The sequence below is a fragment of the Oncorhynchus nerka genome, linkage group LG25 (genome assembly GCF_034236695.1).
Source record: "Oncorhynchus nerka isolate Pitt River linkage group LG25, Oner_Uvic_2.0, whole genome shotgun sequence".
Taxonomy (NCBI): domain Eukaryota; kingdom Metazoa; phylum Chordata; class Actinopteri; order Salmoniformes; family Salmonidae; genus Oncorhynchus; species Oncorhynchus nerka.
The window spans coordinates 22,774,396-22,801,791 of record NC_088420.1 but is presented as its reverse complement, the minus strand read 5'-3'; the positions used below and the strand labels follow the sequence as shown (position 1 = coordinate 22,801,791).

General features: G+C 39.9%; 1 protein-coding gene across 2 annotated transcripts in view; it reads right to left on the bottom strand.

Annotated features, from left to right (window-relative positions):
* fbn2b (fibrillin 2b) overlaps positions 1-27,396 on the bottom strand; it is a 127,914-nt gene that overhangs the window by 19,277 nt on the left and 81,241 nt on the right. The window contains exons 32-51 of one of the 2 annotated variants that reach the window (XM_065009676.1): positions 15,776-15,898; positions 15,266-15,514; positions 15,054-15,176; positions 14,606-14,728; positions 14,307-14,468; positions 14,078-14,146; positions 13,840-13,965; positions 13,544-13,669; positions 13,238-13,387; positions 10,149-10,220; positions 9,807-9,932; positions 9,354-9,479; positions 2,776-2,901; positions 2,544-2,660; positions 2,308-2,436; positions 1,956-2,075; positions 1,522-1,647; positions 1,162-1,314; positions 926-991; positions 683-808 (exon numbers count right to left, since the gene is read on the bottom strand). In XM_065009676.1, the coding sequence (XP_064865748.1) occupies positions 683-808; positions 926-991; positions 1,162-1,314; positions 1,522-1,647; positions 1,956-2,075; positions 2,308-2,436; positions 2,544-2,660; positions 2,776-2,901; positions 9,354-9,479; positions 9,807-9,932; positions 10,149-10,220; positions 13,238-13,387; positions 13,544-13,669; positions 13,840-13,965; positions 14,078-14,146; positions 14,307-14,468; positions 14,606-14,728; positions 15,054-15,176; positions 15,266-15,514; positions 15,776-15,898 (2,538 nt within the window). The remainder of the gene's footprint in view (positions 1-682; positions 809-925; positions 992-1,161; positions 1,315-1,521; positions 1,648-1,955; positions 2,076-2,307; positions 2,437-2,543; positions 2,661-2,775; positions 2,902-9,353; positions 9,480-9,806; positions 9,933-10,148; positions 10,221-13,237; positions 13,388-13,543; positions 13,670-13,839; positions 13,966-14,077; positions 14,147-14,306; positions 14,469-14,605; positions 14,729-15,053; positions 15,177-15,265; positions 15,515-15,775; positions 15,899-27,396) is intronic. The other variant, XM_065009677.1, reaches the window with a different exon arrangement.

The window sequence follows — 27,396 nt, the reverse complement described above, 5'->3', positions numbered from 1 at the left end:
ATCACAGTGCACTAGTTTATCACAGTGCACTACAGTTTATCACAGTGCACTACAGTTTATCACAGTGCACTAGTTTATCACAGTGCACTACAGTTTATCACAGTGCACTACAGTTTATCACAGTGCACTACAGTTTATCACAGTGCACTACAGTTTATCACAGTGCACTACAGTTTATTACAGGCGACAGGTTCAGCACACATCACTGCATTCTGTATCAGAAAGTAGGCTGGCCATCAGCGAAGTCACGTGGGTTGATTCATTGATATCTTTTTATGTATAAGGCTCTCTGCAGTACCTTTGCTAACATCATTGCTAAACTTTAGACGTACTTGTTACCATACCCGGTCTCAGGGATGGCTAACTCTGGAGACCTCTTTGTTAGGTAAATCAGCTTTTAGTTTCTTTGCATTCCATGTATGGATCAATCTACAGAGTTCCCTACAACTAGATGTACCGGTGCCTCTCGGGCAGTTCAAATTGTTGATTGGGGACCTCTTTGTTGAGGAATGTGATTGTTTCTCTTAAGTGTATTTTGTCATTTTGTATAGTTGTATTATGTTGTATTTGTAAATTGTGTAAATGCAAGACTCCCGTGTAAAATAGACATTGGTCTCAATAGGACCCCCTGCTAAAATAAAGATTTAAAAAATCTTCATCCCCCCAATAGGGGTCAGCTCACCAACACAGTTGATCCCAGTATAGTCCAGGTTGTACCCGAAGGGACACTCGCAGCGGAACGATCCATCCGTGTTGATACAGACACCGTTCTGACAGACGCCTGGGTTGTCCAGACACTCATTCATATCTACAGAAAGACAGACAAGGACAGTTTATTGACCAGAGAGTTTTGGCATGGGGTCATCAAAGAGCTGATGCAGTTGAGGGGTGAGTATGTCTGGGGGTGGCCCAGTCTGTCACTCACCCTCACGGGCGTCCCCTCGTCCGGGCAAGGCTCCATGGCCGTAGGGACACAGGCTGTCAAAGGCTGCTGGAGACACAAGGAGACAGGTCAGAGGTTAGATCTATGAACTGATAACAAGACAGGATAATTTTGGTTTAGCTCATATCAACTGGCTTGAGTTGAAGAATGCATTTTTATCACTACATTGACTGGAAAAGTACTGTGTGTGTGTGGAACGTGTCGTGTGTGTGACTCACCCTCGCTCTCGCGTGGGCACAGCTCGCAGGGGTCTCCCCAGCCCTCGCCTGGCATCTTGCTGCAGCAGCACTTGGCCTTGGTGGTGTTGAAGGCTTTAGGTACAGAACACTTGCCAGACTCAAAGCGGGTGAAGCAGAAGCTCTCTCTAGTATCTGTAAGGGTTGCAAACAACCAAGTCAGGAGGAGAGTAGACAATTGACTACCACCAGTGAGGCTGAGACAGTATAAAAAGAGTATTACTTTTTGGCCACACTAGAAAGAACAGAAGTGCTGCGACTAACAAATCTGAGACTATATTTCCACAATTGTACTCTCTAACATGGCCATTTAGTGACTACTTGGAGGGTTCTCTCCCTCACCAAAGCAGCGGCGTCCATTGTCAGACAGAACGAAGCCATTCTGGCAGATACACTGGAAGCTTCCTGGGGTGTTGGTGCACGTGCCAAACTGGCAGATATTGGGCTCCACCTCACACTCGTTGATATCTGGGAGGAGAGAGGGATGACAGGAGGGAGAGGGGATGAGTTTTAAACTCCAAAGCCAGATGGTGTATGGGTGTATGTGTGTGTATAAACGTGTCACCCCAACAGTGCACAAGGCTATACGGCCGTTACACATACGGTGTGTGTGTGTGTTGGGCCAGATGGATGGTCATTGACACCCTGATGTGTAGTTGTGAGCATATTATGGCTCTAGCTGTGTGAGCAGGTGGGATCAGTATGTACAGATGTCATGGAGTCATGTTCCTTGTGGTGGTCCAGTGTGTGTGTGTGTGTGTGAAGGAGACTACTACCTATACACTGATCGTTCTGGACCTCGTATCCAGCTGGGCAGATACAGCGGAAGGATCCATCCAGGTTCTGACAGATTCCAGGAGAGCAGGTCCCAGGAAGACTCACACATTCATTGATATCTGACAAACGACAGTGGTAGACTCCTCACTAGAAATACCCTTCATCTCACACACACCAACGCCGGATCAGACATACATTAAAACAAATACTTGATTTAGCTTGGAGTTTGCACTTTTTTGGACTATTCCCTTGGTTCCATTGTACTAAATCAAGTGTGGGTCAAGTATTTGAAATGATTTGACATAGAATATGTATTTGTTCCTGGTCTGCCTGGAAGTTGACTTGACTTACCAACACAGTTCTTTCCGTCTAGGGTGAGTTCGTAGCCTTCCTGACAGAGACACTGGAAGGAGCCCAGGCCGTTGATACACTGGCCATTCCTACACACCTGACCCACCAACGCACTGCACTCATCAATGTCTGGAAAGTGGATCGAGATAGTTTGTTTTCATCTTATCATTCAAAATATGCTTCAAACATGATGATTATTTTCTAAGATGTGCGCTGGGATGTGATCGAGTACGTACCCATGCAGTCATTGTTGTGCGTGAGCTCGAAGCCAGAGAAGCAGAGACAGTTGTAGGAGCCCACTGTGTTCTTACAGGTTCCGTTCCCACACGGCTGTCTGTCACACTCATCGATATCTGAAACGGAGCGAGACCAGGTGAGACTGAGACGAGTTCATTGAAACCAAACTATAGAGGATCTACTGTGTCTGCTATTGTAAGTCTATTTAGTTTACTGGGACTCTTCACTTACCCATGCACATGGTCTGGTCGGCGGTGGCCTTGAAGCCGTTGTGGCAGAGACAGCGGTAGCTGCCCTGGGTGTCGATACACTCTCCGTGGCTACACACGTTAGGGATCTCCTGGCACTCGTTACGGTCTACACACATTAGGGAGAGAAGATTCATTGATTCATATATCATACACACTTTTCTGTTCATTTGTAATGAATGATCTAACTAGGAAATTCCATGGAGATCAATAATCGGTTTTCCAAGGGAGACCAGGCCAAGAAGGCAGCTCCAGCATTAACTAACTGACTCTGAGAAATACATGGGTCATTCCCTTTGATATTTTAAGTAGAAATTGTGCACCAATATTGAATTTTAAAAGCCTGTTATATTGAAGCTCCTTTAATATAGACCACATGGGAGAATTCAATACATCTGGTTTGCTAAAGTGCCAAAATGCAGCATTGACTTCTAGGAAGATTTGAATCCACTTTTAACCCCAACATTTCTACAAGTTTTCACCATCTTTGTAAATCCCTAGTTATTTTGTTGCTTTGACAAAGTCATTTCTGAAGATAATTATTTATTTCATATGATTAGTGATAAATTTACGTCTGTCCCTCATTTTAAGGTCAACCCTGTTACGTGAACTCTCATTTTAATATGGTGAAACAATTATTTTATTGTTTATCAAAAGAAACATTGGACATTTAAGGTTCTATTTTATTGACAAACCTAACCCAATGGTCAATATAAGCGCTGACGATAGGGCTACAGGTCAGAAACATTTGAGCTATTTTCATTGCAGGAATTATGAGCGCAACAGCTGGCGGTGATGCGAAAGGGCTGGGTTTTTATGAATAAATAAATGATAGGCGTGACAAGGGCTTGGCCACTCACTGGCCAATCAACACGTTCCATGGCTTAATACTGCATGCCGGGGTCTCAAGTTCTGTAAGTTATCGACGGTCTTTGCGTTGTCATCAACTCCAATTCAGCTGCATGGGGGCACTTCCTAGTCCATCGTGGATTGATACAGTTTATTAAAAGGGATGCTTCCAAACTTGATCTTTGGTGATTAAGATTTTGTTTCAAAACGGTCTCACGAGCCAACCTCTTTATGAGTGTTGACTACTTGGCAAATGCATTGGGCAGAAAATAACTGCCTTCATTGACAGGAGGGGAGGCTCTGCTTGGTTTGTGATCAAATGAAATGGGAAAAAAACAATCGTTTTTTATGTTTCTTAATACAAGGTTTACGGGCACAAAAACAACATCTCTCTTGTTCCATGAGCGTATGGGCACGGTGCGTCACGGCTGGATAGGCTGTGCTTCCTCTGTCAAAATCCATGCCATAACCAACCAGGTTACCACTAAGACCAGCTTTTGGTTGGTCTTAAATAACCCAACAGCGCTGCCTGAAATGGGCACTTTGGCACGTTTTGCCACCCCTCTCACACCTAAGCGCAAGCCAGATCATATAAGACAGGTACATTTCCAATCCTAGCGCTAGGATTCAAATACAGAAAAGTGTCATCTTAAACAGGTCGAAGTCACAAACTAGTGTGCGTTTGACAATGGCGCTGGTTTCACGCCAGCTGAAAATACAGCCACTAATAGTAAAATCATAGTGTAAAAGCAGGTTATTCTTTTTGCTAATTTTCTGGTGTTTTGTGGTGGAAAACTGAGTGGGTCGAGCATAACATGTCAACCCTGTTACCCATCGATAGACAGAAATGTTTTAATAATAAACATTCAATTGCCACTCCCTGTTGCCACTCCCTGTTGCCACTCCCTGTTGTACACTCCCTGTTGCCACTCCCTGTTGCCACCCCCTGTTGCCACTCCCTGTTGCCACTCCCTGTTGTACACTCCCTGTTGCCACTACCTGTTGCCACTCCCTGTTGTACACTCCCTGTTGCCACTCCCTGTTGTACACTCCCTGTTGCCACTCCCCGTTGCCACTCCCTGTTGTACACTCCCTGTTGTACACTCCCTGTTGCCACTCCCTGTTGCCACTCCCTGTTGTACACTCCCTGTTGCCACTCCCTGTTGTACACTCCCTGTTGCCACTCCCTGTTGCCACTCCCTGTTGTACACTCCCTGTTGCCACTCCCTGTTGTACACTCCCTGTTGCCACTCCCTGATGCCACTCCCTGTTGTACACTCCCTGTTGCCACTCCCTGTTGCCACTCCCTGTTGCCATTCCCTGTTGCCACTCCCTGTTGCCACTCCCTGTTGCCACTACCTGTTGCTACTCCCTGTTGCCATTCCCTGTTGCCATTCCCTGTTGCCACTCCCTGATGTACACTCCCTGTTGCCATTCCCTGTTGCCACTCCCTTTTGCCACTCCCTGTTGCCACTCCCTGTTGCCATTCCCTGTTGCTACTCCCTGTTGCCACTCCCTGTTGCCACTCCCTGTTGTACACTCCCTGTTGCTACTCCCTGTTGCCACTCCCTGTTGCCACTCCCCGTTGCCACTCCCCGTTGTACACTCCCTGTTGCCACTCCCTGTTGCCACTCCCTGTTGCCACTCCCTGTTGTACACTCCCTGTTGCCACTCCCTGTTGTACACTCCCTGTTGCCACTCCCTGTTGCCACTCCCTGTTGTACACTCCCTGTTGCTACTCCCTGTTGCCACTCCCCGTTGCCACTCCCCGTTGCCACTCCCTGTTGTACACTCCCTGTTGCTACTCCCTGTTGCCACTCCCTGTTGTACACTCCCTGTTGCCACTCCCTGTTGCCACTCCCTGTTGCCACTCCCTGTTGTACACTCCCTGTTGCTACTCCCTGTTGCCATCCCTGTTGTACACTCCCTGTTGCCACTCCCTGTTGCCACTCCCTGTTGCTACTCCCTGTTGCCACTCCCTGTTGTACACTCCCTGTTGCCACTCCCTGTTGCCACTCCCTGTTGTACACTCCCTGTTGCCACTCCCTGTTGCCACTCCCTGTTGCCACTCCCTGTTGTACACTCCCTGTTGCCACTCCCTGTTGCCACTCCCTGTTGTACGCTCCCTGTTGCCACTCCCTGTTGCCACTCCCTGTTGTACACTCCCTGTTGCCACTCCCTGTTGCCACTCCCTGTTGCCACTCCCTGTTGCCACTCCCTGTTGTACACTCCCTGTTGCCACTCCCTGTTGTACACTCCCTGTTGCCACTCCCTGTTGCCACTCCCTGTTGTACACTCCCTGTTGCCACTCCCTGATGCCACTCCCTGTTGTACACTCCCTGTTGCCACTCCCTGTTGCCACTCCCTGTTGCCACTCCCTGTTGTACACTCCCTGTTGCTACTCCCTGTTGCCACTCCCTGTTGCCATTCCCTGTTGCTACTCCCTGTTGCCATTCCCTGTTGCCACTACCTGTTGCCACTCCCTGTTGCCACTCCCTGTTGCCACTCCCTGTTGCCATTCCCTGTTGCTACTCCCTGTTGCCATTCCCTGTTGCCACTACCTGTTGCCACTACCTGTTGCCATTCCCTGTTGCCATTCCCTGTTGCCACTCCCTGTTGCCATTCCCTGTTGCTACTCCCTGTTGCCATTCCCTGTTGCCATTCCCTGTTGCCACTACCTGTTGCCATTCCCTGTTGCCACTACCTGTTGCCATTCCCTGTTGCCACTACCTGTTGCTACTCCCTGTTGCCATTCCCTGTTGCCACTACCTGTTGCCATTCCCTGTTGCCATTCCCTGTTGCCACTCCCTGTTGCCATTCCCTGTTGCCATTCCCTGTTGCCACTCCCTGTTGCCATTCCCTGTTGCCACTCCCTGTTGCCACTCCCTGTTGCCACTCCCTGTTGCCATTCCCTGTTGCCACTCCCTGTTGCCACTCCCTGTTGCCATTCCCTGTTGCCATTCCCTGTTGCCACTCCCTGTTGCCACTCCCTGTTGCCATTCCCTGTTGCCACTCCCTGTTGCACACAACAAGCTTCCACTATTCCTCCTGTCACAAGGGGATTTATGGCTGATTTAGATCAAAGAATCCTCAACCCTGTTACGGTCAACCTGTTAAAATCCCCCCCTTAAATCTGGTGTCTCCACTCTTACTACTCAAGGAAAGAGCCTTCAACTATAAGGTGCTTTTTTTTTTTTCCTAGCTTTGCCGTTGAGGAACTGAAGCAAGCACACTTGTAGTTTTTTGTTTGGAACACAGCCCCGAATCCCCACTATCACACAACTACTGTTGTTGTTCACGCAATCCAAAAATGGTCCATTTTAAATCCCAATGTGGGTCAGGTGGGCATCATTTGAAAGCTTATTCTATTGAAAACATGGCCAGCTAAATGATAAAATACGATATTAGTGTTAGGCTTTCAAAAAGCACTTCAGACAAACAGATTGTAATTTTGGAATGCATAGAACGCAATCATGACTGCATTCAAGTGTATGTTCCGTGGCTAATTTTGATCACAATATGACAGACAAAGGCTCATTATGTTCAGGGTATAACCAGGGTATAACTCATGTCCTCATTGTAACTGTGGATCAAACATAGACATCATAAACATTGATACTGTAAATGACATGAGTTTAAAAATATGGAAATGTGAAGTGCACATTTGGACTCATGGGTGTGTGGTTTACTTGTATGACATCAAAGTGGTATTTAATATAATACCCAACATCTCATCTTTCAGATCACATCGACTCCTCTCCATTTACAGCATTTCCCTCACTCAGACAGTAACAAATGGGCAAAAGTAGCCCAATTAGCAGGAAGGATGGGGCATCTTCTTGTCACGTCAGGTGCTCAAGTTTATAACAGCTGTCAGTCAAAACCCATACAGTGTTGTGAAGCGGAGAATCTGAGGTCTGACATCATGCATAGCGTGTTACTGTACAGCCACTCAACTCTGACATCATGTATAGCATGTTACTGTATAGCCACTGAGCTCTGATGTAATGTATAGCATGTTACTGTACAGCCACTCAGCTCTGACATCATGTATAGCATGTTGCTGTACAGCCACTGAGCTCTGATGTCATGTATAGCATGTTACTGTATAGCCACTCAGCTCTGATGTCATGTATAGCATGTTACTGTACAGCCACTGAGCTCTGACATCATGTATAGCATGTTACTGTACAGCCACTGAGCTCTGATGTCATGTATAGCATGTTACTGTACAGCCACTGAGCTCTGACATCATGTATAGCATGTTACTGTACAGCCACTGAGCTCTGACATCATATATAGCATGTTCCTGTACAGCCACTGAGCTCTGACATCATATATAGCATGTTACTGTATAGACACTGAGCTCTGACATCATATATAGCATGTTACTGTACAGCCACTGAGCTCTGACATCATATATAGCATGTTCCTGTACAGCCACTGAGCTCTGACATCATATATAGCATGTTACTGTACAGCCACTGAGCTCTGACATCATATATAGCATGTTACTGTACAGCCACTGAGCTCTGACATCATGTATAGCATGTTACTGTACAGCCACTCAGCTCTGACATCATGTATAGCATGTTACTGTACAGCCACTGAGCTCTGACATCATATATAGCATGTTACTGTACAGCCACTGAGCTCTGACATCATATATAGCATGTTACTGTTCAGCCACTGAGCTCTGACATCATGTATAGCATGTTACTGTACAGACACTGAGCTCTGACATCATGTATAGCATGTTACTGTACAGCCACTGAGCTCTGACGTCATGTATAGCATGTTACTGTACAGCCACTGAGCTCTGACATCATATATAGCATGTTCCTGTACAGCCACTGAGCTCTGACATTATATATAGCATGTTACTGTATAGACACTGAGCTCTGACATCATATATAGCATGTTACTGTACAGCCACTGAGCTCTGACATCATATATAGCATGTTACTGTACAGCCACTGAGCTCTGACATCATATATAGCATGTTACTGTACTGCCACTGAGCTCTGACATCATATATAGCATGTTCCTGTACAGCCACTGAGCTCTGACATCATATATAGCATGTTACTGTATAGCCACTGAGCTCTGACATCATATATAGCATGTTCCTGTACAGCCACTGAGCTCTGACATCATATACAGCATGTTACTGTATAGACACTGAGCTCTGACATCATATACAGCATGTTACTGTATAGACACTGAGCTCTGACATCATATATAGCATGTTACTGTACAGCCACTGAGCTCTGACATCATATATAGCATGTTACTGTACAGCCACTGAGCTCTGACATCATATATAGCATGTTACTGTACATCCACTGCGTTCCAAATAAGGTTACAAAATCTTCCATTTTCAACATATAAGGGCTGACAGGGGCTGTGAATAGGAAGTGCTAGTAGGCACATTGATTTAACTTTTTCATTTTAACATTCTCTTTTTGACAGAATGTTAAAAGTAGGTGAAATCAAACTTTTTTTCTGACAAATTCAGACCTCAAAAGGCACCGAATCTCAGTGTGTTTTCCCATTGACTAATAAACCATCTAACTCTCATACAATTACCTCTCGACAAGGAAAATCACTGTAGTACACGTCACTCATAAGCCATTAGCATAATCCCTCCAACCCCTTATTGTTCTGAGATGGTAAATCCCTGCTGCCCCTAGGCACAGAGTCTGGACTCACCCACGCAGGCCCCGCTGGGGGACAGCTTGAAGCCTGGCGAGCACTCGCAGCGGTAGCTCCCTGGGATGTTGATACAGTTGGCGTTGCGTTGGCACAGGTTGTCTCCACTGTTACACTCGTCAATATCTGGAGGGAAGAAAAACAAGAGCAGGCAGCCGTCAGTCACAGTGGTCATAACTGTCTTGTAAAAAAAGCCCAGTATGAAGTCATTCAGAAGCTGAGGAGGACCAAACAGAAAAGTGACAAGGTTGCTGGTTTGAATACAAGCCGACTATGTGAAAAATCTCCCCATGTGCCCTTAAGCAAGGCACTTAGCCCTAATTGCTCCTGTAAATGGCTCTGGATAAGAGTGTCTGCTAAATGTAAGTGATTGTTTTGTGTGTCAGAGATTATGTATAGACTGAGTGTGAGTATGTGTGTGTGTGTGTAGTTGCGTGTGTGTCTGAGCCTTACCTTCACAGATGAGCAGTATATTGTTGTAGCTGAAACCCATGGGACATTCACAGCGGAAGCTTCCTATCTGGTTGATACACACTCCGTTGGCACATATCCCCGGGATCTCTCGACACTCATCAATATCTGCAGAACAATACAGAAACATGATGCTATGTTAGCTACTCTTTCACTCACAAAGCCCCTTTCTACTCGATTAAGTCTTCAAAAGCACGATTTACAATAGACACAGACATAGTGGTACCATAAAATTACAATAATGACGACAATATTGATCAGTTTATGTGTTGAGCGAGCAGTAGGCCATTATGACCTATGTGACCTTTGACCTAATGACCTTACCGATGGGTTTGCCTGTGTGGATATCTATGATGAACCCAGGAGCCTGGTTCCCACACAGTAACTGGTACTCCGCTGTGGGAGAGAGGACAAAACAACTGAGTGAACTTATGCACCAAGAACATATTAAGACCATATTAAGACCATATTAAGAACATATTAAGACCAGATTAAGACCATATTAAGACCATATTAAGACCATATTAAGAACATATTAAGACCATATTAAGAACATATTAAGACCAGATTAAGACCAGATTAAGACCATATTAAGAACATATTAAGACCATATTAAGAACATATTAAGAACATATTAAGACCAGATTAAGACCATATTAAGAACATATTAAGAACATATTAAGACCATATTAAGAACATATTAAGACCATATTAAGACCAGATTAAGACCATATTAAGAACATATTAAGACCATATTAAGAACATATTAAGACCATATTAAGAACATATTAAGAACATATTAAGACCATATTAAAACCAGATTAAGACCATATTAAGAACATATTAAGAACATATTAAGAACATATTAAGAACATATTAAGAGCATATTAAGAACATATTAAGACCATATTAAGAACATTTTAAGACCATATTAAGAACATATTAAGACCATATTAAGAACATATTAAGACCATATTAAGACCATATTAAGAACATATTAAGAACATATTAAGACCATATTAAGAGCATATTAAGAACATATTAAGAACATATTAAGACCATATTAAGACCATATTAAGAACATATTAAGACCATATTAAGAACATATTAAGACCATATTAAGACCATATTAAGACCATATTAAGAACATTTTAAGACCATATTAAGACCATATTAAGAGCATATTAAGACCATATTAAGAACATATTAAGAGCATATTAAGACCATATTAACAACATATTAAGAACATATTAAGACCATATTAACAACATATTAAGACCATATTAACAACATATTAAGAGCATATTAAGAGCATATTAAGAACATATTAAGAACATATTAAGACCATATTAAGAACATATTAAGAACATATTAAGACCATATTAAGAACATATTAAGACCATATTAAGACCATATTAAGAACATTTTAAGACCATATTAAGACCATATTAAGAACATTTTAAGACCATATTAAGACCATATTAAGAGCATATTAAGAGCATATTAAGACCATATTAAGAACATATTAAGAGCATATTAAGACCATATTAACAACATATTAAGAACATATTAAGACCATATTAACAACATATTAAGAACATATTAAGACCATATTAAGCACATATTAAGACCATATTAGGAACATATTAAGACCATATTAAGACCATATTAACAACATATTAAGAACATATTAAGAGCATATTAAGACCATATTAAGAACATTTTAACAACATATTAAGAACATATTAAGACCATATTAAGACCATATTAAGAGCATATTAAGAGCATATTAAGACCATATTAAGAGCATATTAAGACCATATTAAGAACATTTTAAGACCATATTAAGAACATATTAAGACCATATTAAGAACATATTAAGACCATATTAAGAACATATTAAGAACATATTAAGACCATATTAAGAGCATATTAAGAACATATTAAGAACATATTAAGACCATATTAAGACCATATTAAGAACATATTAAGAACATATTAAGACCATATTAAGAACATATTAAGACCATATTAAGAACATTTTAAGACCATATTAAGACCATATTAAGAGCATATTAAGACCATATTAAGAACATATTAAGATCATATTAAGACCATATTAACAACATATTAAGAACATATTAAGACCATATTAACAACATATTAAGACCATATTAACAACATATTAAGAGCATATTAAGAGCATATTAAGACCATATTAAGACCATATTAAGAACATATTAAGACCATATTAAGAACATTTTAAGACCATATTAAGACCATATTAAGAGCATATTAAGACCATATTAAGAACATATTAAGAGCATATTAAGACCATATTAACAACATATTAAGAACATATTAAGACCATATTAACAACATATTAAGACCATATTAACAACATATTAAGAGCATATTAAGAGCATATTAAGAACATATTAAGACCATATTAAGACCATATTAAGAACATATTAAGAACATATTAAGACCATATTAAGAACATATTAAGACCATATTAAGACCATATTAAGAACATTTTAAGACCATATTAAGACCATATTAAGACCATATTAAGAGCATATTAAGACCATATTAAGAACATATTAAGACCATATTAAGACCATATTAAGAACATATTAAGACCATATTAAGAACATTTTAAGACCATATTAAGACCATATTAAGAGCATATTAAGACCATATTAAGAACATATTAAGACCATATTAACAACATATTAAGACCATATTAACAACATATTAAGACCATATTAACAACATATTAAGAACATATTAAGAGCATATTAAGAACATATTAAGAACATATTAAGACCATATTAAGACCATATTAAGACCATATTAAGAACATATTAAGACCATATTAAGACCATATTAAGAACATTTTAAGACCATATTAAGACCATATTAAGAGCATATTAAGAGCATATTAAGACCATATTAAGAACATATTAAGAGCATATTAAGACCATATTAACAACATATTAAGAACATATTAACAACATATTAAGACCATATTAACAACATATTAACAACATATTAAGACCATATTAAGAACATATTAAGACCATATTAGGAACATATTAAGACCATATTAAGACCATATTAACAACATATTAAGAACATATTAAGAGCATATTAAGACCATATTAAGAGCATATTAAGACCATATTAAGAACATATTAAGACCATATTAAGACCATATTAAGAACATATTAAGACCATATTAAGAGCATATTAAGACCATATTAAGAACATATTAAGACCATATTAAGACCATATTAAGAACATATTAAGACCATATTAAGACCATATTAACAACATATTAAGAACATTTTAAGGGGCTGTATTGAAAGAGTTGGAGATAATATGTCTGTGTGTCTTATGTTCCAACTCACAGGTGGCAGGGGTAGGGCAGGCTTCACAGGGCTTGTTCCAGGCCTTGCCAACGTTGTAGGCACAGCAGCACATCTTCTTGGTCATGTTGAACGACAGCTCGTTCTCACACGTGTCGTTAAAGTTGCGGTAACACACACTCTTCCTCATATCTGTGATGTCACCAGAGAGAGGGTTGAGAATGACTCACCATAAATACACAACTCAATAACTGTTTAGAATCCATTATGGTTTATAAACCATTAGTAAACTGTTTATTCACATATATACAGTACTGTATATGTACCACCGAGTGTGGTCTGACTCACCCATGCAGTTGTTTCCTCCGTTGACCTGCATGTACTCAGGAGGACACACGCAGGTATAGTTCCCCAAGGTGTTGTAGCAGGTACCAGGGCCACAGATTCCAATGTGGGCTGTGCACTCATCAATATCTAGACACACACAAACAGACAATATAGACGGTTACTCACAGTACTAACATAATACCCCTCTAACTGTACAGTACTGAATAAGTACCCAACTTAGACAGTACAGACATTACAGCTACCCCTCTTAAAGACCGTATTGACATCTGACCCCTCTGCGACCTTTGCCCTCTTACCCTCGCAGATGCGTGTCTCCTCATTGAGGTAGTAGCCTGCAGGGCACTCGCACTGGAAGCTGCCGAAGGTGTTGACACAGTTACCACCCTGGCACAGGCCTGGCAGCTCCTGACACTCATCAATGTCTTGTGGGGTAGAGAGAGAGTCCGGTTTAGTTTGTTGGGACATACTCCAATACAAACAGAGGAATAATAAGATCAGGACGAGTAGAAGAATAGAACAGAGATGATGTGTTACCTTCCAGGATGACAGTGATGGGGTTGGGTCTGAAGCCCTCTCCTCCAGGACACAGTGTCTTGTACTCGGCTATAGACAAAAAAATACCACGAAACATCAAACTAGCACAACATACCTTCAAAAACACAAGTGGAATTGGGCACGATTAGCTCAGATCGTTTCCCCCCTGTATTTTTCTAAAAGAAAATGTCTTTCATGTTTTGGTTCGACCAAGCTGTATTGTACGTACTGGAGTTAATTGGGGGGCAGAGTTCACAGGGGTTTCCCCAGGCTCCCCCTAGGGAGCAGCAGCAGGAGGCGCGGGTGACGCCCACGCCGATCTCAGCGCTGCAGGAGATGCCCCCGTCGCCGCGAGCCAACGTATCCAGGAAACAGTTGCCCACTCGCGTGTCTGAGAGGAGGGAAAGAAACTATTGTTACACTTACACCCATCAACACCTTCTGCCAATCATTCATTGGCTGAGGTGTCTTCATCTCCATGGCTACGAGACATTAGCATTGCTCTGATTCCAGTTGTCCAGTACTTACCCACACAGCCCACTCCAGTAGGGTTGAGCTCGAAGTCCGGAGGGCAGTTACACAGGTAGCTTCCGGGAGTGTTCACACACAAGCCATTGATGCAGTTCACAGGGTCCGCACACTCGTTAATGTCTGGAACACACACGCACAGAGCCAGAAACACACACTTTATGACCAACACTAAATTACACACATAGAGTCACACACAAACACTTTTACACGGCACATCCACTTGATGAAAGCTATGCTCTCAGACTGTGAACGGACTTGAGAAAGCAGAAAGACCCCTGTTAATCTCACAGACTTGCTGCGGCTGCATTCCTGAGATTGAGGAGGTACAGTGAGGGAATAGAAAGTCCAAATTGATGGAGAAATATGTGGGATGCCAGATTGGTTTGGTACAGAGTGATGCTGTGGCAGAGTTGTCAGTGTGTGGTAGAGGGTGTGTGTTGCTCACCAGTGCAGTTTCCTCCGCTGCGGTCCAGCTCGTACCCGTCGTCACACACACACCGGAACATCCCCGGTAGATTCTGACACGTTCCAAACACACAGATGTTCTGGAAGTTACATTCGTCAATATCTACCGAGGGAAAACACAGAGAGGATCAGTCAGGATCTACGGTGATAAAATGAATCACAGGGTGAAAAAGAAGAGTGTGTCATTCTGACCCTGGCAGGCCTTGCTGTCCTCGGTGGGGGTGAAGCCCATCTCACATTCACAGCGGTAGCCCCCCGGAGCGTTCAGACACTGGCCATTCTCACACAGGTTCACGTTGTCAGCACACTCATCCATATCAGAACAGGAGAAGCCGTCCCCGTTGAAGCCCTCCTTGCAGGCACAGCGGTAGGATCCGGGGGTGTTGACACAGTCTGCATTGAGATTGCAGTTGTGCTCCTCAGTGGAACACTCATCCACGTCTATGGGGAGAGAGAAGGGTCAAACAAGAGAGGGGTCACAGTCAGGGTCAGTCATTATCAATGGAGACCCTGGAGAAATTAGGGTTAAGTGCCTTCCTCAAGGGCACATGGGCATATTTTTCACCTCGTCGGCTCTGGGACTAGCAACCTTTCAGCTACTGGCCCAACACTACCTGCCGCCTAGTGGTCACATCTCCTGGACATAGAGGGCTGAACAGAGGAATCTGTTTTTTCCCCAGGCCAGCACTATAGTGTACTCACCTACACACTTGATGCCGTCTCCCACCCAGCCATCACGACAACGACACTTGAAGCTCCCGGGAACGTTGAGACAGGCAGCATGCATGTCACAGTTGTGAGCCCCAATCTCACACTCATCAATATCTGGAAGAAATAAGAAAGAGATCAAGAGAGGAAAATACATCAAATGTTAGTTCCTCTCTCCTTGTGTTTGTACCCTGGTTTATACATCACAGTCTGTACCCTGGTTTATACCTTATAGTCTGTACCCTGGTTTATACCTTACAGTCTGTACCCTGGTTTATACCTTACAGTCTGTACCCTGGTTTATACCTTACAGTCTGTACCCTGGTTTATACCTTATAGTCTGTACTCTGGTTTATACCTTACAGTCTGTACCCTGGTTTATACCTTACAGTCTGTACCCTGGTTTATACATCACAGTCTGTACCCTGGTTTATACCTTATAGTCTGTACTCTGGTTTATACCTTATAGTCTGTACCCTGGTTTATACCTTACAGTCTGTACCCTGGTTTATACCTTACAGTCTGTACCCTGGTTTATACCTTATAGTCTGTACTCTGGTTTATACCTTATAGTGTGTACTCTGGTTTACACCTTACAGTCTGTACCCTGGTTTATACATCACAGTCTGTACCCTGGTTTATACCTTATAGTCTGTACCCTGGTTTATACCTTATAGTGTGTACTCTGGTTTACACCTTACAGTCTGTACCCTGGTTTATACCTTATAGTGTGTACTCTGGTTTACACCTTACAGTCTGTACCCTGGTTTATACATCACAGTCTGTACCCTGGTTTATACCTTATAGTCTGTACCCTGGTTTATACCTTATAGTCTGTACTCTGGTTTACACCTTACAGTCTGTACCCTGGTTTATACCTTATAGTCTGTACTCTGGTTTATACCTTACAGTCTGTACCCTGGTTTATACCTTATAGTCTGTACTCTGGTTTATACCTTATAGTCTGTACTCTGGTTTACACCTTACAGTCTGTACCCTGGTTTATACCTTATAGTCTGTACTCTGGTTTATACCTTATAGTCTGTACTCGGGTTTATACCTTATAGTCTGTACTCTGGTTTACACCTTACAGTCTGTACCCTGGTTTATACCTTACAGTCTGTACCCTGGTTTATACCTTATAGTATGTACTCTGGTTTATACCTTATAGTGTGTACTCTGGTTTACACCTTATAGTGTGTACTCTGGTTTACACCTTATAGTCTGTACTCTGGTTTACACCTTACAGTCTGTACCCTGGTTTACACCTTATAGTCTGTACTCTGGTTTACACCTTATAGTGTGTACTCTGGTTTACACCTTATAGTCTGTACTCTGGTTTACACCTTATAGTCTGTACTCTGGTTTACACCTTACAGTCTGTACTCTGGTTTACACCTTATAGTCTGTACTCTGGTTTACACCTTATAGTCTGTACCCTGGTTTATACCTTATAGTCTGTACCCTGGTTTATACCTTATAGTCTGTACTCTGGTTTACACCTTATAGTCTGTACTCTGGTTTACACCTTATAGTCTGTACTCTGGTTTACACCTTATAGTCTGTACCCTGGTTTACACCTTATAGTCTGTACTCTGGTTTACACCTTACAGTCTGTACCCTGGTTTACACCTTATAGTCTGTACTCTGGTTTACACCTTATAGTGTGTACTCTGGTTTACACCTTATAGTCTGTACTCTGGTTTACACCTTATAGTCTGTACTCTGGTTTACACTTACAGTCTGTACTCTGGTTTACACCTTATAGTCTGTACTCTGGTTTACACTTTATAGTCTGTACTCTGGTTTACACCTTATAGTCTGTACTCTGGTTTACACCTTATAGTCTGTACCCTGGTTTATACCTTATAGTCTGTACCCTGGTTTATACCTTATAGTCTGTACTCTGGTTTACACCTTATAGTGTGTACTCTGGTTTACACCTTATAGTCTGTACTCTGGTTTACACCTTATAGTCTGTACTCTGGTTTATACCTTATAGTCTGTACCCTGGTTTATACCTTATAGTCTGTACTCTGGTTTATACCTTATAGTCTGTACCCTGGTTTATACATTATAGTCTGTACTCTGGTTTATACATTATAGTCTGTACCCTGGTTTACACCTTATAGTCTGTACCTGGTTTATACATTATAGTGTGTACCCTGGTTTATACCTTATAGTCTGTACCCTGGTTTATACATTATAGTCTGTACCCTGGTTTATACATTATAGTCTGTACCCTGGTTTATACATTATAGTCTGTACCCTGGTTTATACCTTATAGTCTGTACCCTGGTTTATACATTATAGTCTGTACTCTGGTTTATACATTATAGTCTGTACTCTGGTTTATACATTATAGTCTGTACTCTGGTTTATACATTATAGTCTGTACTCTGGTTTATACATTATAGTCTGTACTCTGGTTTATACATTATAGTCTGTACATTATAGTCTGTACTCTGGTTTATACATTATAGTCTGTACTCTGGTTTATACATTATAGTCTGTACTCTGGTTTATACATTATAGTCTGTACTCTGGTTTATACATTATAGTCTGTACTCTGGTTTACATTATAGTCTGTATTATAGTCTGTACTCTGGTTTACATTATAGTCTCTACTCTGGTTTTATACATTATAGTCTACTCTGGTTTATACCTTATAGTCTACTCTGGTTCATACATTATAGTCTGTACTCTGGTTTATACATTATAGTCTGTACTCTGGTTTATACATTATAGTCTGTACTCTGGTTCATACATTATAGTCTGTATTCTGGTTTATACATTATAGTCTGGTTCATACATTATAGTCTGTACTCTGGTTTATACATTATAGTCTGTACTCTGGTTTATACATTATAGTCTGTACTCTGGTTCATACATTATAGTCTGTACTCTGGTTTATACATTATAGTCTGTACTCTGGTTCATACATTATAGTCTGTACTCTGGTTCATACATTATAGTCTGTATTCTGGTTTATACATTATAGTCTGTACTCTGGTTTACATACAGTTGTAGTTTACTGTACTCTGGTTTACATTATAGTCTGTACTCTGGTTCATACATTATAGTCTGTACTCTGGTTTATACATTATAGTCTGTACTCTGGTTCATACATTATAGTCTGTACTCTGGTTTACACCTTATAGTCATTATAGTCTGTATTCTGGTTTATACATTATAGTCTGTACTGGTTTACTTATAGTGTTTACACCTTATAGTCTGTACTCTGGTTTACACCTTATAGTCTGTACTCTGGTTTACACCTGTCTGTTTTTACACCTTATAGTCTGTACTCTGGTTTACACCTTATAGTCTCTGTTTACACCTTATAGTCTGTACTCTGGTTTACACCTTATAGTCTGTACCCTGGTTTATACCTTTTATAGTCTGTACCCTGGTTTATACCTTATAGTCTGTACTCTGGTTTACACCTTATAGTCTGTACCCTGTCTGTTTATTTACCTTATAGTCTGTACCCTGGTTTATACCTTATAGTCTGTACTCTGGTTTACACCTTATAGTCTGTACTCTGGTTTACACCTTATAGTCTGTACTCTGGTTTACACCTTATAGTCTGTACTCTGGTTTACACCTTATAGTCTGTACCTGGTTTACACCTTATAGTCTGTACTCTGGTTTACACCTTATAGTCTGTACTCTGTTTACACCTTATAGTCTGTACTCTGGTTTACACCTTATAGTCTGTACTCTGGTTTACACCTTATAGTCTGTACTCTGGTTTACACCTTATAGTCTGTACCCTGGTTTATACCTTATAGTCTGTACCCTGGTTTATACCTTATAGTCTGTACTCTGGTTTACACCTTATAGTCTGTACTCTGGTTTACACCTTATAGTCTGTACTCTGGTTTATAGTCTGTACCTTTTATACATTATAGTCTGTACCCTGGTTTATACCTTATAGTCTGTACTCTGGTTTATACCTTATAGTGTGTACTCTGGTTTATACCTTATAGTCTGTACTCTGGTTTATACATTATAGTCTGTACTCTGGTTTTATACCTTATAGTCTGTACTCTGGTTTACACATTATAGTCTGTACTCTGGTTTATACATTATAGTCTGTACTCTGGTTTATACCTTATAGTCTGTACCCTGGTTTATACCTTATAGTCTGTACCCTGGTTTATACTGTACTTATAGTCTGTACTCTGGTTTACACCTTATAGTGTCTGTACTCTGGTTTATACCTTATAGTCTGTACTCTGGTTTATACATTATAGTCTGTACTCTGGTTCATACATTATAGTCTGTACTCTGGTTTATACCTTATAGTCTGTACTCTGGTTTATACCTTATAGTCTGTACTCTGGTTTATACCTTATAGTCTGTACTCTGGTTCACATTATAGTCTGTACTCTGGTTTATACATTATAGTCTGTACTCTGGTTTATTATAGTCTGTATTATAGTCTGTACTCTGGTTTACACCTTATAGTCTGTACTCTGGTTTACACCTTATAGTGTACCCTGGTTTATACCTTATAGTCTGTACCCTGTCTGTTTATACATTATAGTCTGTACTCTGGTTTATACCTGGTTTATACATTCTGTATACATTATAGTCTGTACTCTGGTTTATTACAGTTATACTCTGGTACCCTGTACTCTGTTTATACCTTATAGTCTGTACCCTGGTTTATACATTATAGTCTGTACCCTGGTTTATACCTTATAGTCTGTACTCTGGTTTATACATTATAGTCTGTACTCTGGTTTATACCTTATAGTCTGTACTCTGGTTTATACATTATAGTCTGTACTCTGGTTTATACCTTATAGTCTGTACTCTGGTTTATACATTATAGTCTGTACTCTGGTTTATACATTATAGTCTGTACTCTGGTTTATACATTATAGTCTGTACTCTGGTTTACACCTTATAGTCTGTACTTATAGTCTGTACTGGTTTACATACATTATAGTCTGTACTCTGGTTTACACCTTATAGTCTGTACTCTGGTTTACACCTTATAGTCTGTTTACTAGTCTGTACTCTGTTTACACCTTATAGTCTGTACTCTGGTTTATACACCTTAGTCTGTACCCTGGTTTATACCTTATAGTCTGTACTCTGGTTTATACCTTATAGTCTGTACTCTGGTTTACACCTACACCTTATAGTCTGTACCCTGGTTTATACCTTATAGTCTGTACCCTGGTTTATACCTTATAGTCTGTACTCTGGTTTACACCTTATAGTGTGTACTCTGGTTTACACCTTATAGTCTGTACTCTGGTTTACACCTTATAGTCTGTACTCTGGTTTACACCTTACAGTCTGTACCCTGGTTTACACCTTATAGTCTGTACTCTGGTTTACACCTTATAGTCTGTACCTGGTTTATACCTTATAGTCTGTACTCTGGTTTACACCTTATAGTCTGTACTCTGGTTTACACCTTATAGTCTGTACTCTGGTTTACACCTTATAGTCTGTACTCTGGTTTACACCTTATAGTCTGTACTCTGGTTTATACCTTATAGTCTGTACTCTGGTTTATACACCTTATAGTCTGTACTCTGGTTTACACCTTATAGTCTGTACTCTGGTTTACACCTTATAGTCTGTACTCTGGTTTATACCTTATAGTCTGTACCCTGGTTTATACCTTATAGTCTGTACTCTGGTTTATACCTTATAGTCTGTACCCTGGTTTATACATTATAGTCTGTACTCTGGTTTATACATTATAGTCTGTACTCTGGTTTACACTTATAGTCTGTACTCTGGTTTACACCTATAGTCTGTACTCTGGTTTACACCTTATAGTCTGTACTCTGGTTTACCCTGGTTTATACCTTATAGTCTGTTTACCCTGGTTGTACTACCTTATAGTCTGTACCCTGGTTTATACATTATAGTCTGTACCCTGGTTTATACATTATAGTCTGTACTCTGGTTTATACCTTATAGTCTGTACTCTGGTTTATACCTTATAGTCTGTACTCTGGTTTACATAGTCTGTACCTGGTTTATACCTTATAGTCTGTACCCTGGTTTATACTCTTATAGTCTGTACCCTGGTTTATACCTTATAGTCTGTACTCTGGTTTACACCTTATAGTCTGTACCCTGGTTTATACCTTATAGTCTGTACCCTGGTTTATACCTTATAGTCTGTACTCTGGTTTATACCTTATAGTGGTTTACACCTTATAGTCTGTACTCTGGTTTACACCTACTGTACTGGTTTACACCTTATAGTCTGTACTCTGGTTTACACCTTATAGTCTGTACTCTGGTTTACACCTTATAGTCTGTACCTGGTTTACACCTTATAGTCTGTTTGGTTTACACCTTATAGTCTGTACTTATAGTCTGGTTTACACCTTATAGTCTGTACTCTGGTTTACACCTTACAGTCTGTACTCTGGTTTACACCTTATAGTCTGTACTCTGGTTTACACCTTATAGTCTGTACCCTGGTTTATACCTTATAGTCTGTACCTGGTTTATACCTTATAGTCTGTACTCTGGTTTACACCTTATAGTCTGTACTCTGGTTTACACCTTATAGTCTGTACTCTGGTTTACACCTTATAGTCTGTACCCTGGTTTACACCTTATAGTCTGTACTCTGGTTTACACCTTATAGTCTGTACTCTGGTTTACACCTTATAGTCTGTACTCTGGTTTACATAGTCTGTACCTGGTTTACATTATAGTCTGTACTCTGGTTTACACCTCTGGTTTACACCTTAGTCTGTACTCTGGTTTACACCTTATAGTCTGTACTCTGGTTTACACCTTATAGTCTGTACTCTGGTTTACACCTTATAGTCTGTACCCTGGTTTATACCTTATAGTCTGTACCCTGGTTTATACCTTATAGTCTGTACTCTGGTTTACACCTTACAGTCTGTACTCTGGTTTACACCTTATAGTCTGTACTCTGGTTTACACCTTATAGTCTGTACCCTGGTTTATACCTTATAGTCTGTACCCTGGTTTATACCTTATAGTCTGTACTCTGGTTTACACCTTATAGTCTGTACCCTGGTTTATACCTTATAGTCTGTACCCTGGTTTATACCTTATAGTCTGTACTCTGGTTTACACCTTATAGTGTGTACTCTGGTTTACACCTTATAGTCTGTACTCTGGTTTACACCTTATAGTCTGTACTCTGGTTTACACCTTACAGTCTGTACCCTGGTTTACACCTTATAGTCTGTACTCTGGTTTACACCTTATAGTGTGTACTCTGGTTTACACCTTATAGTCTGTACTCTGGTTTACACCTTATAGTCTGTACTCTGGTTTACACCTTATAGTCTGTACTCTGGTTTACACCTTATAGTCTGTACTGTGGTTTATACCTTATAGTCTGTACTCTGGTTTATACCTTATAGTCTGTACCCTGGTTTATACCTTATAGTCTGTACTCTGGTTTATACCTTATAGTCTGTACCCTGGTTTATACATTATAGTCTGTACTCTGGTTTATACATTATAGTCTGTACTCTGGTTTACACCTTATAGTGTGTACTCTGGTTTACACCTTATAGTGTGTACCCTGGTTTATACCTTATAGTCTGTACCCTGGTTTATACATTATAGTCTGTACCCTGGTTTATACATTATAGTCTGTACCCTGGTTTATACATTATAGTCTGTACCCTGGTTTATACCTTATAGTCTGTACCCTGGTTTATACATTATAGTCTGTACCCTGGTTTATACCTTACAGTCTGTACTCTGGTTTATACATTATAGTCTGTACTCTGGTTTATACATTATAGTCTGTACTTTGGTTTATACATTATAGTCTACTCTGGTTCATACATTATAGTCTGTACTCTGGTTTATACATTATAGTCTGTACTCTGGTTTACACCTTACAGTCTATACTCTGGTTCATACATTATAGTCTGTACTCTGGTTTATACATTATAGTCTGTACTCTGGTTTATACATTATAGTCTGTACTCTGGTTCATACATTATAGTCTGTATTCTGGTTTATACATTATAGTCTGTACTCTGGTTCATACATTATAGTCTGTACTCTGGTTCATACATTATAGTCTGTACTCTGGTTCATACATTATAGTCTGTACTCTGGTTCATACATTATAGTCTGTACTCTGGTTCATACATTATAGTCTGTATTCTGGTTTATACATTATAGTCTGTATTCTGTACTAGTCTGTACTCTGTTTACACCTTACAGTCTGTACTCTGGTTTACACCTTATAGTCTGTACTCTGGTTTACACCTTATAGTCTGTACTCTGGTTTACACCTTACAGTCTGTACTCTGGTTTACACCTTATAGTCTGTACTCTGGTTTACACCTTATAGTCTGTACCCTGGTTTATACCTTATAGTCTGTACCCTGGTTTATACCTTATAGTCTGTACTCTGGTTTACACCTTATAGTGTGTACTCTGGTTTACACCTTATAGTCTCTGTCTGTACTCTGGTTTATACCTTATAGTCTGTACCCTGGTTTATACCTTATAGTCTGTACTCTGGTTTATACCTTATAGTCTGTACCCTGGTTTATACATTATAGTCTGTACCCTGGTTTATACATTATAGTCTGTACCCTGGTTTATACATTATAGTCTGTACCCTGGTTTATACCTTATAGTCTGTACCCTGGTTTATACCTTATAGTCTGTACCCTGGTTTATACCTTATAGTCTGTACTCTGGTTTACACCTTATAGTGTGTACTCTGGTTTACACCTTATAGTCTGTACTCTGGTTTATACCTTATAGTCTGTACCCTGGTTTATACCTTATAGTCTGTACTCTGGTTTATACCTTATAGTCTGTACCCTGGTTTATACATTATAGTCTGTACCCTGGTTTATACATTATAGTCTGTACCCTGGTTTATACCTTATAGTCTGTACCCTGGTTTATACATTATAGTCTGTACCCTGGTTTATACCTTACAGTCTGTACTCTGGTTTATACATTATAGTCTGTACTCTGGTTTATACATTATAGTCTGTACTTTGGTTTATACATTATAGTCTACTCTGGTTCATACATTATAGTCTGTACTCTGGTTTATACATTATAGTCTGTACTCTGGTTTATACATTATAGTCTGTACTCTGGTTTATACATTATAGTCTGTACTCTGGTTTATACATTATAGTCTGTACTCTGGTTTATACATTATAGTCTGTACTCTGGTTCATACATTATAGTCTGTACTCTGGTTTATACATTATAGTCTGTACTCTGGTTTACACCTTACAGTCTATACTCTGGTTTATACATTATAGTCTGTACTCTGGTTCATACATTATAGTCTCTACTCTGGTTTATACATTATAGTCTACTCTGGTTTATACCTTATAGTCTACTCTGGTTCATACATTATAGTCTGTACTCTGGTTTATACATTATAGTCTGTACTCTGGTTTATACATTATAGTCTGTACTCTGGTTCATACATTATAGTCTGTATTCTGGTTTATACATTATAGTCTGTACTCTGGTTCATACATTATAGTCTGTACTCTGGTTCATACATTATAGTCTGTACTCTGGTTCATACATTATAGTCTGTACTCTGGTTCATACATTATAGTCTGTACTCTGGTTCATACATTATAGTCTGTACTCTGGTTCATACATTATAGTCTGTATTCTGGTTTATACATTATAGCCTGTACTCTGGTTTACACCTTATAGTCTGTACTCTGGTTTACACCTTACAGTCTGTACTCTGGTTTACACCTTATAGTCTGTACTCTGGTTTACACCTTATAGTCTGTACCCTGGTTTATACCTTATAGTCTGTACCCTGGTTTATACCTTATAGTCTGTACTCTGGTTTACACCTTATAGTCTGTACTCTGGTTTACACCTTATAGTCTGTACCCTGGTTTATACCTTATAGCCTGTACCCTGGTTTATACCTTATAGTCTGTACTCTGGTTTACACCTTATAGTGTGTACTCTGGTTTACACCTTATAGTCTGTACTCTGGTTTACACCCTATAGTCTGTACTCTGGTTTATACCTTATAGTCTCTACTCTGGTTTACACCTTATAGGCTGTACTCTGGTTTATACCTTATAGTCTGTACCCTGGTTTATACCTTATAGTCTGTGCTCTGGTTTATACCTTATAGTCTGTACCCTGGTTTATACATTATAGTCTGTACTCTGGTTTATACATTATAGTCTGTACTCTGGTTTACACCTTATAGTGTGTACTCTGGTTTACACCTTATAGTGTGTACCCTGGTTTATACCTTATAGTCTGTACCCTGGTTTATACATTATAGTCTGTACCCTGGTTTATACCTTATAGTCTGTACCCTGGTTTATACCTTATAGTCTGTACTCTGGTTTACACCTTATAGTGTGTACTCTGGTTTACACCTTATAGTCTGTACTCTGGTTTACACCTTATAGTCTGTACTCTGGTTTATACCTTATAGTCTGTACTCTGGTTTATACCTTATAGTCTGTACTCTGGTTTATACCTTATAGTCTGTACTCTGGTTTATACATTATAGTCTACTCTGGTTTATACCTTATAGTCTGTACCCTGGTTTATACATTATAGTCTGTACTGGTTTATACTGTCTGTTTATACATTATAGTCTGTACTCTGGTTTATACATTATAGTCTGTACTTTGGTTTACATTATAGTCTACTGTGGTTCATACATTATAGTCTGTACTCTGGTTTATACATTATAGTCTGTACTCTGGTTTATACATTATAGTCTGTACTCTGGTTTATACATTATAGTCTGTACTCTGGTTTATACATTATAGTCTGTACTCTGGTTTATACATTATAGTCTGTACTCTGGTTTATACATTATAGTCTGTACTCTGGTTTACACCTTACAGTCTGTACTCTGGTTTATACATTATAGTCTGTACTCTGGTTTATACATTATAGTCTGTACTCTGGTTCATACATTATAGTCTCTACTCTGGTTTATACATTATAGTCTACTCTGGTTTATACCTTATAGTCTACTCTGGTTCATACATTATAGTCTGTACTCTGGTTTATACATTATAGTCTGTACTCTGGTTTATACATTATAGTCTGTACTCTGGTTCATACATTATAGTCTGGTTTATACTCTGGTTTATCTGGTACATTATAGTCTGTACTCTGGTTTATACATTATAGTCTGTACTCTGGTTCATACATTATAGTCTGTACTCTGGTTTATACATTATAGTCTGTACTCTGGTTTATACATTATAGTCTGTACTCTGGTTTATACATTATAGTCTGTACTCTGGTTTATACATTATAGTCTGTACTCTGGTTTATACATTATAGTCTGTACTCTGGTTTATACACCTTATAGTCTGTACTCTGGTTTATACCTTATAGTCTGTATTATAGTCTGTACTCTGGTTTACATACATTATAGTCTGTACTCTGGTTTATACATTATAGTCTGTACTCTGGTTTATACCTTATAGTCTGTACTCTCTGGTTTACTCTGGTTTACACCTTATAGTTATACCTTATAGTCTCTACTCTGGTTTACACCTTATAGGCTGTACTCTGGTTTATTTTATAGTCTGTACCCTGGTTTATACATTATAGTCTGTACTCTGGTTTATACATTATAG